The sequence below is a fragment of the Nematostella vectensis genome, chromosome 7, assembly GCF_932526225.1.
Source record: "Nematostella vectensis chromosome 7, jaNemVect1.1, whole genome shotgun sequence".
Classification (NCBI taxonomy): Eukaryota; Metazoa; Cnidaria; class Anthozoa; order Actiniaria; family Edwardsiidae; genus Nematostella; species Nematostella vectensis.
This window is the reverse complement of record NC_064040.1, coordinates 6,655,822-6,668,202: the sequence shown is the minus strand read 5'-3', so window position 1 is coordinate 6,668,202 and position 12,381 is coordinate 6,655,822. Positions and strand designations below refer to the sequence as shown.

At 38.1% G+C, this 12,381-nt stretch overlaps 1 protein-coding gene across 1 annotated transcript; it reads right to left on the bottom strand.

Moving 5' to 3' along the window:
* Positions 1–6,958: 6,958 nt before the first annotated feature.
* LOC125568294 lies at positions 6,959–7,555 on the bottom strand. Its single transcript, XM_048730213.1, has one exon. The coding sequence runs from the start codon at positions 7,553–7,555 to the stop codon at positions 6,959–6,961; it is 597 nt and encodes a 198-aa protein (XP_048586170.1).
* Positions 7,556–12,381: the final 4,826 nt, after the last annotated feature.

The following is a 12,381-nucleotide window of genomic DNA, read 5'->3' as shown; positions in this document are numbered from 1 at the left end:
TTACGAAGGTTCTTGAAGCCCTATTTGACATTTTCGTTCACTTGCTTTTATAAAATTAAGTACAGTTTTTTATTAAGTTGAAGAGTTTCTTGCGTATCATAAAATTGTATTGCTTGACAAAAGTAAAAGGGATTTGATGAAGTTTCAAGGGCATGTTGGAACATTTCCTACAGTTTGAGTTTATTCCATCCCCCCGTAAATTAACCACATGCCCTTCACCCCACATCAATTTTCGTTAAAACAATTATTATTGTTTTTGAGAAACTTAGAAGCTTAGATGTAATGCGTGGGCCTTAAAATGCTCTTAACGTTCCCAATAAGTGATATATGATAATAGAGAACACTACTTTAAAACAAATAGATAGCTGTTTCAATCCTCATATCAATGAAGAAGGAATTGCTCGCCTAGGGGCCGCCCACATTAAAAGCTTAGAAAATTCTAGCAACATTGAAGTTCGGCCTCTTGTTTTACTTCTGTCGTTTAGGGGACCACTATCTCATTGCTCTTGCATTTTATCAAACCACAAACTTGAAACGGCCTAATCAACTGATAAGCCTATATAAGCCATTCTTAGCCCCATAATACATGATGAAGTTAACCCTAAAAATAGCCTTAGAAAAGATGAGATGATCTTATGAAATTTTCGACCGATCCATTTGTGTCCAATGCATTCTCTGTGTTAAGCTATCTACACATTCGCTATTATATTTCTTATTTATTATGAATAAAAAGAAAAAGCCCAAATTGTCATGTTCGTGAACCAGAAGAATAAATATAATACACCAAAAACTGGTATTCGACTCTGCCAAATTTTAATAAGACTTTTTCAGGGCAGACCCCCTGCGACGAAAGACGAAAATTAGGCAGAGTCGAATACCAGTGTTTGGTGTATCTTATTTATTATGGATTTATCTTTTTATTACTCCCTCTTAGTAAATAGAAATAAATACAAAAAGCCCAAATAGTCGTGTTCGTGAACCAGAAAAATGAATACAAAAACTGGAAATAAGTAAATAGAAAGATAATGTAAATAGTAATCTTCCTCTCCTAAATATGATTTTAACAGACTGTAATTAATAATTTATAACCAAGGTAAAAGATAAAGAAATACGTTGCACTGTATTTATGTGCCTCGAGGGATATGGCACTCAATCTTTCTTCATAAATTACACTCTATTTTTTATAAGAACGTCTAATTTTCATTTGAGGCTGGGCCGTTCTTATTTTTGGGACATTTTAAGGCTGAATATGTTCTTATCGATGTTCTTAAATTTTAGTGTTATATAAGAATATAATACCCAATGAAATATTAGGAAGATAATTACGGTAATGATCAATAGCAATAAAAAGGTTGTTAGTATGAGCACAATTTGATTCTGCATTTTAGAATGCATCAGGACTAAAAAAGAAAAAAAATTCTGCTATCTGAGCCTCGGCATGTTTTTAGCATGTTCTTAAAGGTGAAATCTCAGGCTGGACGTACTTATAAAAAAAGGTTCTTATAAAAAAAAAGGGTTTAGTCTATAAAACAAAAAGCGTAGGCTTGATAAAATTTAGTAATAATTCAAAGGAATGACATGAATGAAAACATTCAAGAATATTCTGAAGACTTTCTCTCCATCAATTGTATAATTTAATAGTGGATCAGCAATAAGTCGAGCTTAGAACTCGAACTGCCCGCTAATTGGTACTGTCTTCTAAGTCATTTCTGCTTGGAAACTCTCCAACCGTTTACACAGGGCGTTTGCACCCCCAAAAAGTTCACAGTTTCTCTCTTCTGATTACAAGGCATAAAGTTTACGAAGCACCTTAAAAATGACAAGAATCATGCAGTTTCTCCAAAGGAATATTTTAGTTACCTTATATGGAAGTGACGGCGTTTGGCAAAAACGACTTTTTTTGGCTACATTTTCTTGATAAAGTAATTTCTCATTTTCAAACGCCTTTAAGACAATTGTACATAGTACTGCTTTGGTATATTCTTCTTGAAACTCACTCTCAATAGTCGTTATCGAAAACAAGGGATAGAAAGCTAGATAAAAGGTCGCACGGCGTCAGCACCGTTTGACTTGGTGTAGCTGTAGCGCGTACATGTTTTTTGCTCCAAAAATGACATTTTTACTGGTCGTTTCAACGGAACTAGAGGTTTTTGGCTTATTTTGAAAGTTAGATATTTTGGGTGGTGAGAAAACGGTGGTGAGACGGACAGAGGGAGGGTGGGATTTTTTTGATTGAACAAGAAATGACGGTCTCTACCCGTGTACGGGTTTTTTTCCCCTCGGCCCAGACTGTATGACCGTCGGCTGTCCAGAGTTCAATCTTCACGGATAAAACGGTCATCAACGAATTTGAATTATTGACTTCTCAGCTGCTTCCTGCTGACATTTACGAGCTTGTGTAGATTTGATCACATTCACGGTGTGGGTGGTCGTCCCGGCGACAACTGTTATTATGTTATACCAAGAGACCATGATATAAGGTATTCTATCTTACCGAATTGCAGAGAAAAAGAACTTTTTAGGAGTCTGCACGATGCATCTTGAATGAACTCCAAATTCACCGTCTCCCCGACGTCTTCCCGTTCAATTATTTATATAACATTTAGATAACTGAACATTAGATAACTTAACAGATAACAGGACACCACCCCAGGAGTAGCATTGTGATCATGAGCCTTGAAGAAAAGCTAAAAGGATAAAAACAGGTAGCGAACGAAGTAAAGAAGTGCAGAGGGAAAAATTTGGTGTGAAATTGTACTAGCTCGTGGTGCCCACAACCAAATATGGCGCGACGAACCATGTATGAATGCTATGATTGACAAGCTCGCGCAATCTAAAAATAGCTTTCTTGGACGTTATCATGGGCCACGGGGATTCGTTCTCTTATATCATGGTCTCTTGAACACGGTTAAATTCCATGATTTGTACCGTAAAATTTCCCTCAGCGAGAGCCTCGGAATGCATCGTCAGACCTATTTGGGACTAGATCTTTTTGGTAGCCAGGCCTCGTAACAAATTCTCACTTTCCGCGATAGTGATTGGCAGAATTGACAGAACAAATTCTCACTTTCCGCGTTAGGGACGGGCAGAATTGACATTGACGCAGGGAATTTCAATAGAAAGCTTCAACATCTAACTCCATTACGTTTGTTTAGTCGAGAACTCGTTTGAATTGTTGTTTTCCTTTGCTCTCTTCTTTCCATCCCTAGTGAGAATTTGTTACGAGGCCTGGCTACCAAAACGTTGCAACCGTTGGCAACAAGCGATCTCTTGTCCCAAATAACTGTCATATTCTCAATTCAAATCGTCGTCCGAAACTCACCTTAGCAGTGTTTTTCTTTTTTGTTGCATTCTTGTCGCTTGTGGTTGTGCTCTGCGCTCGCTTTTTAATGTGAACTGTCTCTCGTCGACACAAGTGAATAATTTCTAGCTGAAAACAGACTCACAGCCCGATCTTCTTGGGATATCAAAAAATTTGAGGAAAAAAAACCAAGGCAATAATTCCACATAATCGACAAGAACTTTTTTCATCCTCTGCCCACAGGTAGCCCAAGCTCGTCGTGCTGACAACAGCGATTTTTGCCGGGGCCTTCGCGGGCAAAACTACAACTTCTCTTTTTCAACTTTCTTAATCTTCTCTAGTAAATGTATTTTCTATCCTTACAAAAGGATACTAAAAGTAACGAAGACTGAAGGGTTTTGAAGGTAAAGTTTTCAATTTTCGTTTACCTGCGCGCGCTGCAAACACCGCGATAAGCGCGCGCTGTTTTGATTTTGAAAAATACTGTTTTCGTTGTTTGTGTTATAAAAAAACAAATTTGATTTTCCATGGTGCGATAGAATCACTTAAAAAACGTTTGGCCCATGATAGTTTCAAAGACCTTTCAAAAGTATTGAAATCAATCATGTTCAGGCCGGCGTGTTTTTTCTCTCCGATTAGTGTAGATCGCTTTATCTTGTGGGTTTTACCATTCCAAGCAAAGTAAAAAATGATGCCATCTATTTTCTTACCAAACCCGGGCGGCGACACTAGTGAGGTCATTGAGTAAACAAGTTTTGACAAACCCAGAGTTTTAACAATATTTATCCTTCCGAGTAAGGTGAGATTTCTACCCTTCCAAGTATGCAGCAGCTTTTGTAGACTTTCCGCTTTGTCTTCAAAATTAAACTTGTCGTTCATTTCATTGTCGTACGAGAAAGAGCAACCAAGAGCTTTAATCGGATGCCTAGGCCAATTCACACCCAATGGAGTCTCGCGCTTCTCTTTATCGCGACCAAGCCATAGTGCGTCAGTTTTGGATTTATTAATCTCTAAACCGGACACACTTTTAAACTTATTCAACAGTTCGAATAATTGCTCGCCGGAGCATGCGTCTTTTAAAAAGACAGTCAAATCGTCTGCGTATATAGAATATTTAATCTCATTTTTGTTGACATTAATTCCTTTAATATTAGGGTCGTGCTGTATTGCGCAAACAAGTAGCTCGATGGCTACTGCAAAAAGAATTCCTGATAGCGGGCAACCTTGCCTGACACCCCTTTGTACAGAAAAAACTCGGACGCAATCCCATTATTTATAATACAACTTGATGTCTGGTTGTAAAATACCGAAAACCACTCAGCATCAGGGCCAAAGTTCATCGCCTCTAAAGCTTTGCGCAAAAATGACCACTCGATCCTATCGAATGCTTTTTTTAAATCGATCAAAAGCGCAATTCCTGAAAGCTTTTGTTGATCAGTATAATAAAGGATATCATTGATTAATCGAATATTTTCGCCAATAAATCTGCCTTCAATATTACCCGTTTGGTTTGGTCGAATAATAGCAGGGAGCACCTTTTTTATTCTTTGTGCTTTAGCAGCGGTCGCTATTTTATAATCGGTGTTTAGTAGTGTTACCGGTCGCCAATTCTCTATTTTTTTATCTTTCTTAGGAATGAGAGATATGACGCCTCTTCTCTGTTCGACGGACATTTTGCCGGTTCGAAATGCATGATTAAAACTTTCCACAAGGGGAAAATTAATTTGATCCCAAAAAATTCATACGACAAGCCATCAGACCCAGGTGTTTTATTATTTTGGGTGTTTTTCAAAACTTCAAAACATTCTTCCGGAGAAAGTAGTCAGCTCTCGCCCTGTAGTCTCTCTAGTTTTCTTAAATTCTCATTGGTGTGAAAGATATCCAAATCGTCTGGCAAGTTGGACTTGTCTAGGGACGATTTGTACAGAGTTTCATAAAAGTTTTTTTCCGCTTATAAAATTTCCCTTCCTCAGAAACAATTGTGCCATCGTTCAATTCTATTGTTTGTATCCATTTACTAGTGTAGTTTTTCTTTCTCGAGTTTTTTCCCCCTCTTCATACAAACGACTTTTACTGCGTATGATACATCCTCTTGTTTTCTCTTCTAATATATTATCTAATTTTTGTTTCTGAGCATAATATTTAGAGGTGTTTTCTTGTGTTGGAGCTTGTTCAGCTATTCTTTGTAAACTATTTACGTTTCGTATGAGATCTAACTCTTTGTTTCTGCAGTCTTTCCTTTTACTGTATACATAAAGATCTTATTTCCATTTTCAACATTTCCCACTGTAGTCCTTTATCATAGTGAAGTTCGGTGTATTTTTGCTTTAAAACCGGGATCTTTTCTCGCATCTTTTCGACAAAGGATTCATCTTTTTAACAACGCGTTGTTAAACTTCCAAAATTCAGGGCCTCGTTTCTTTGCGGGGGGTCCCTTCCGAGACTCAAACAAATAACAGAATGATCCGTAGATGCGGCATCAATAATTTTAGACTCTCTAACCTCATTTAAAAGTGATTCTGATATTTGCCAGTAGTCAATGCGACTTCGCCGTGTAAATGATTTGTTTCTCCAAGTATACGTTGCTTCGTCGGGATGTATATGTCGAAAGGGGTCTTTTAATGAAGTGGACAGTTGTAAAGATCTGATTGCTTTGATAACACTTTTTTTGTTTTGTTTGTACTTTCCCCAGTAGGACCCAAATCTAGCGCGCAATTTGCATCTCCGCCAACTATCAGATTGGATGACTGTGCATCTTTTAGTACCTTTGCAATTTTGTCATAAAACTCACACTGTTGTTTGTTATCGTTCGGTGTATACATGTTCAGGATCGTAAAACCTTCTCCATCTAGAGATACCTCTAACAATATAAAACGGCCGTTTGGGTCAGAGAAACTCGATTTGACAGTAATGTCAAGTTTCGGATTGAAAAGGATCATTACTCCTTTTGAGTGCGTGGTGCCGTGACTGAAGAAGCAATTAGCGCCCCACTCCGCATTCCAGTAAGACTCATTATGTTTTGAAGAAAATGTTTCTTGTAAAAAATATATATCCTTTCTCTGTAAATGAAGCCATCTGAAAACTTTCCTGCGTTTCCTTGACATATTTAGCCCTCTAATGTTTAATGACAGTAAATTTAGAATCATCGCGACGATTCATAAATAGTTTGGCATCTTTGGCCCAAAATAGTAACCAGGAAAAACGCGTGGATAATAAATATTCCTTCAAAGCAGAAGTCTGCAGAACACCAAACATACAAATACAATACAAAAAATAAACATAGAACACATGTAAATACAAAAAAATACATAAATATCAATTTTAGTAGGTCGGACAAGAATTGTCATTGACCCAGCATTTCGGCTTTTCCATAGCTTATTTGACGGCGGCTCATTATATTGATCAGCCCTATACTAATAATGTTCATCAGTCTTTGAAAACAAAAAAACAAGTTCAAATAGGGGAAAATAAATATAGTCCATTGAGCGTAAATATGTTATTTAAAGTCCTTTCAACCAATATACCTCCAAACTTTATCGGTGCCCTGGTACTTGACGGCTGCTGGAACCGACCACATCATGTTTGGTGCTTGTCTCGAAGCCTTTAATTCAAGGAAGCGCTTCCATAATTGCTTTCGTTGTTTTTGTACCGCTTCCGTCACGTCGTCAGTGATGAAAATTCGCTCTTTCTTGTTTTCTTTAGCTCCTTCCCTTTAAGTGTTGTAGCGCCTGCCATTAGAACATTCCGCTTATCACTCTCCCGCAAAAGTCGGAAGAATATCGGCCTTGCGGATCCGTCATGGTGTTTCTTGTTGGGAGACCTATGTGCACGCTCGACTTCGATAGGTTGCTGTATTTCTAGCTCGTTCCTGAGGAACTTCTGGACGAAATCAACGGCTGAGGGTGAATTTTTTTCCGCCTCTTCCGGAACGTTGTGAATGATAATATTATTTCTACGCGACCTGTTCTCGAGACCTTCAACTCTGATCAGTAGGAGGTCTGTCGTCTCTCTCGTTGCTACGGTCTCTAACCTTTCAGTTATTTCAGCGACATCCTCCTCTATGCTGCCCACCCCCGTTTCAAGGTCGGTTAGGCCATCTTTGAATTTTTCACACTCGATTTTCATGTTGTTTACGTCTTTTCTAAGTTCTTCGAGGCAGGCAACGCTGTTCTCTATCACTCTCACCCGTCTCTCTACTCTTTCTAGCGTGTCGCATATTTTCTGTAAAACACTTTCAGTTGAGCCAGAAGCCATTTTCAACAATATAGGAAACTCTCTGTTCGGTGCCAGCAGGTTTTTAACTCTGAGCGCCTTTGAAAAGAAAAAATTACTCAAGAAAGTCGGAGCCGTCGAAAAGCGTGACTACTCTTCGGCTGCCATATGCTAAAAACAAATTTCCCATAGTTTTCCGTGGTATGTACTCTTATACGCTACGATATTCGTCACCTCATGACCAAAATTTACGGAATCTGTAGTAAAGAACAATGCAATCAAGTTTCCACACTCCCCCACACGGCTAGCAAAATTTTGCTAGGACAAATTTTCCCCGGCAGGGGAATCGTGTGCAAAATTTGCGCACCAATTTCGACGCTCACTTCCACGGCAGGGACCTCTTTGGCTCTTGCCAAATCTTCGCAGCCACATGTGCATGGGCATGATTTTGCGCTCGCGGGGACGAGGCAATTTTGACGGTTGCCAAATTAATTGTGGTCAAACATATTTCGAAGACAAAAAGACGAATATTCTGCCGGATTCCTCTGCAATAGAGAATCGTGAGGCGTTGAGGTTTGGACTGGTTGGACTCAAACTATCTGTGAGGATGTCGCCGTGATTTGAGCGCAATTAAGCGGGAGGAATTGGTTTTTGTGAACGGAACGTGAGGTATGTCCAAAATAATACTTTCCTACCTTTCACTTCGTTTAAAATTTCAAATCGTGAATCTTGAAAACGGCGCTTTAATACGGCCAAAGAAGACTACACACGTCTTTTCAACTAGTTGTTTTTTTTATTTTTCACTAATTTTGTTTTTCGCCCTATATGTTTAACCGTAAAATCAATCACAGGTAACGCAAGCACTCGGTTTGTATTCTAGTACGCAAGAGAATTTGTATAGTGATGAAAAAATGAAAAAAAATTAAAGAAAATAGACTTCATAGTGGACTCACTTTATTATTGCCTTTTTTTTATCTCTCCCGGGTATTAGGGCCCATTTTACTTACTCGTTTCCGAGAGAAGAAGAAAGAGAGTAGGTTGCACCCTAGAGCATTCTCCGTAGCCCCACAGGGAGCCCACTCAAATCAGCGCATTGTTTATTTAGCATGTGCTTTGGACTTCGTTTATGAATATCAATTAGGTCACGAAGTTCTCAATAAAACTCCTTCCAAATACATATGTCTTGCTCTTTATTGCATCCATTCATGTTTGGAACACTTTATTTATACCCCTGCGTCGATTTTTTTCAGAATTATTCGGGTTTTGCAAAAACCCGATTTCAAGCCTAAAGGCTTAAGTTCGGACAAGGGTGGAAAGTTATTTCCAAACGCCGTCACACCACTTCTGCTGGAGTTTGTTTGCGGTCAATACAAAAAGTGGTCGGGTGGGTATAGAATTAGTATTTTGAGCACGCAAATATGACCCACCCGGCTCTTTGTATCGAATGCAAAGAAACTCCTGCCCCCTATGGATGTTTTTTTTTGTCGACTTTTTCGCCAAGATGTCGTGGTCAGACATGTTTCCCTGACAGATTTTAAGGTAAGGTTCAATTATAAATAGCAATTGATCGTTCGCCTGTGCCTTATAATGGCAGTAATTGGCATCGGAAATTAGCTCCAGTATCACTTTAGCGATATATGTGGAGAAATTTATTTTTTGCTTTGATTTTATTTAAATACAAATAAATTCAGCAAAAGTGGTGTGACGGCGTTTGGAAATAACTTTCCACCCTTGTCTGAACTTAAGCCTTTAGGCTTGAAATCAGGTTTTTGCAAAGCCCGAATAATTCTGAAAAAAATTCGACGCAGGGGTATAAAAAAGTGTTCCAAACATGAATGGATGCATTAAAGAGTAAGACATATGTATTTGGAAGGAGTTTTATTGAGAACTTCGTGACCTAATTGATATTCATAAACGTAGTCCAAAGCACATGCTAAATAAACAATGCGCTGATTTGAGTGGGCTCCCTGTGCTTCCATTAGGGCGCGGGTGCATAAGAAGATGGGCACCCAAAATAAAAATTCCAGAGGGGTGGGGGGTCATACCTCCGACCCCCTCAATGGGAAAATATCAGGGGGGGTGGATATTTTCTGGAACTACGCATTACTATAGTGCAGTGTGTGAAAAGTAAAATTCCGTGAGACGAGATTGCGCGCGTGAATGAGAACCGTGACATTGTCGCTGAATGACTAATTCGATACGATGCGATGCATGTCTTCATGTGAAAAAAGGTGGCTTATATAATTGGGCTAAGTTGGCGCTTTAAATAATTAATCTGCAGGAATGGACATGTCCTATTTTATTAAAATGGAGGGAACATACAGCGAATACTCAGACTTTGAATCTGTTCAAATAGTCATGGTATTTTCGATATTATTTTTTCAGTTATGTCACAAAACTTTGATTTAATGATAAAAATATATATAAAAAAAATGAGGCACGTGAAACGTTTTAGCGAGTCTTCTGTCTGGCTTTGGGTTGTGCAAATCAAAATTCGATTTCGCATAGAAAGAAACGAAATGCAGCTCTATTTCACGTTATTTCAACCATCAATATTCAAGCTGTATCTGGCGCCTAGGACTTGTTTACTGTGACGCTATCTAATATTTTGGCTTTTTTTTCTACTTTTTTTTTATTCCTTGGCTTTTTTGTGTCTCACGTTCTGGCTCGTACATAATACACTCTTTTTTATAACAATTATCTAATAAGAACGTCCAGCCAATGAGATCTCCCCAAATTTTGGGAATATAATAATGATAAAACTATTTCGTGCGTTTTTATTAGATGATTGACACCTTTTTCATTGTTTTTGTAAGTCCTTACTTCACTTAAATACCTATGAATAATTTACAATCTTAAAGAACGGGGAGGGCTTGATTTATCAGCAGGGAGAAAAAGTGGGGTTTAATATGAGCCTATTATATATGAATGAGGTTAATAACTAGAATACTAATAAATAGGAGTAGGTAAAAAACTAGACATTAACCGTGAATAGTAATGAAGGACCATCATATTAAAACTTGAGTAGAAATAAGCAAAAAACACCACTTTTTCGCCACACATTTAATAACAAGAACGATTAAATATTCATCGATTCAATTGTCATGAAAGCAAAATTTGTATTTGAAACCCTCGAAATTCGACAATATGTTCAGTCAAATTTTTATGTGCAATTTTGAAAAATTCTCCCACAAGCAAAGTTAGGCTGTGCTGTGGCTATCTGAGGCGTCTCAATCGTTCCGCTTGTTTATTGTCGTCGAAATTACAGTTCTTAAAAAAAGATATTTGGCGTAATGAAAATAAGTAGCTCTTCTCCGCTGTCAGTGAGCTCCATTCTCGCAGCGTGCTCAAACTGAAACTCCCGAGTTTCGAAAATTTTTGCAATTCAACTCAACCTTTGGGAACAGTCCGTGCATGGAGCAGCCACGCTTTGTCTGCGCCCTCAGGCTGCTATACGGCGAACTGCTTCGTCTTCGGTATTTAACCCTTACTAAGCGTTCCAAAACTTCGTAAAGTCCACTTCCTATAAAGCAAAACTATAAAGAATAAGCGAATTAGATAAAAAAGGCATTCTAGATCACTCTGGTATGTCGTAATTCTAAAGTAAACTGTTAAATGTAAAGTTAAACTTTAACCTAGAAATTAATTGGGTATTTTATGTTTATTTACACTAAAATTTAAGAGTATCTTTAAGGACAATTTAGCCTTAAAAGATGCTAAAGAATAAGAACCGCCCAGCCTCAAGTGAAAATTTTAGACGTTCTTGAAAAAAAAAAAAAATATAAGAATGTGGTCGGTCTTTTATTGAGAGCTGAATGACGGTTGATAAAATTATAACAGCCGTGCTGGTGCCGATAGTAGGGACCTTAAGCAGCGACGACGGCAAAGTGAACAACGACGGCAAAAAAACAATGGGATTTGATTCAGAATTCAATAGCAGCACGTGAAAATGCATTCTGTCTAGTACATTTCAGCCGTTTTCCATAAAACCACGACGTGAAAACTCCAACTTTCACGGTCAATTGAGGACGCGGACGTTTGCCGTGTAAACTCCCCTAACTACGTTCGCTGCTGTAGAAATAATGTCCTTAGTTTATTTTTATCTATCTCTGACTATAATGTTTCGCTAATTCCATTGCAATTAAATTATAATTGATCGCAAAGCGCGAACACATCATTTTCGATCTCGTTGTCCTAGCCGTTGCCGTCGTCCTTGCTTAAGGTCAGAGGCGTTCTTGGGCTTACCAAGCTTTGCTATACACTCTTTGTCTAATTTCCAGTTGAGGCTGGACCCTTTTTATTTTCGGAGAACGAGGCCGAAAATGTTCTTAAATTATTTTGATTTGTTTTCAATTGCTTTGATCATTCTCATGTCAATGTAAAAATATACACAAGCTAAATACATGTATAATACCAATAGAAGTATTAAAAAATTACAAGAATGATAAATGGCAAAAAAATATTTAAGCCATTATGAACACAATTTTAAGAACCATCACTCTCTTCATAATATTTTACCGCTTTCTGGGCCTGGGCATATTCTTAGCATGTTCATAGAAATGGGTCAAATCTCAGGCTGAACGTTCTAAAAAAAAGTTTATATAAAAACAATGTGGTCATTGTTATGTAGGATATTCCGGGTGTTTAGTTTATTGTTATTTGCCTTCAAACTTTTGAGTTTACCCGATCATATTAGATAAGAATCCTAATAAAAATCCCCGGTACGTGCTACCAAGAAAATATTTTTTGCTGAGATAATAGTTGATTATATGCAAACCCCCCGAAAAAATGGGCGCCAACATTGATGGCTAATTAGCAGCAGTGCTTCGCCCCTGCATAGCCCCAACAATTCACGCGAAACTTGCGCC

Bases quoted from the DNA above. Each gene is read 5' to 3' on its own strand.
- LOC125568294 (XM_048730213.1), bottom strand. From the start codon at position 7,555: ATGGCTTCTGGCTCAACTGAAAGTGTTTTACAGAAAATATGCGACACG.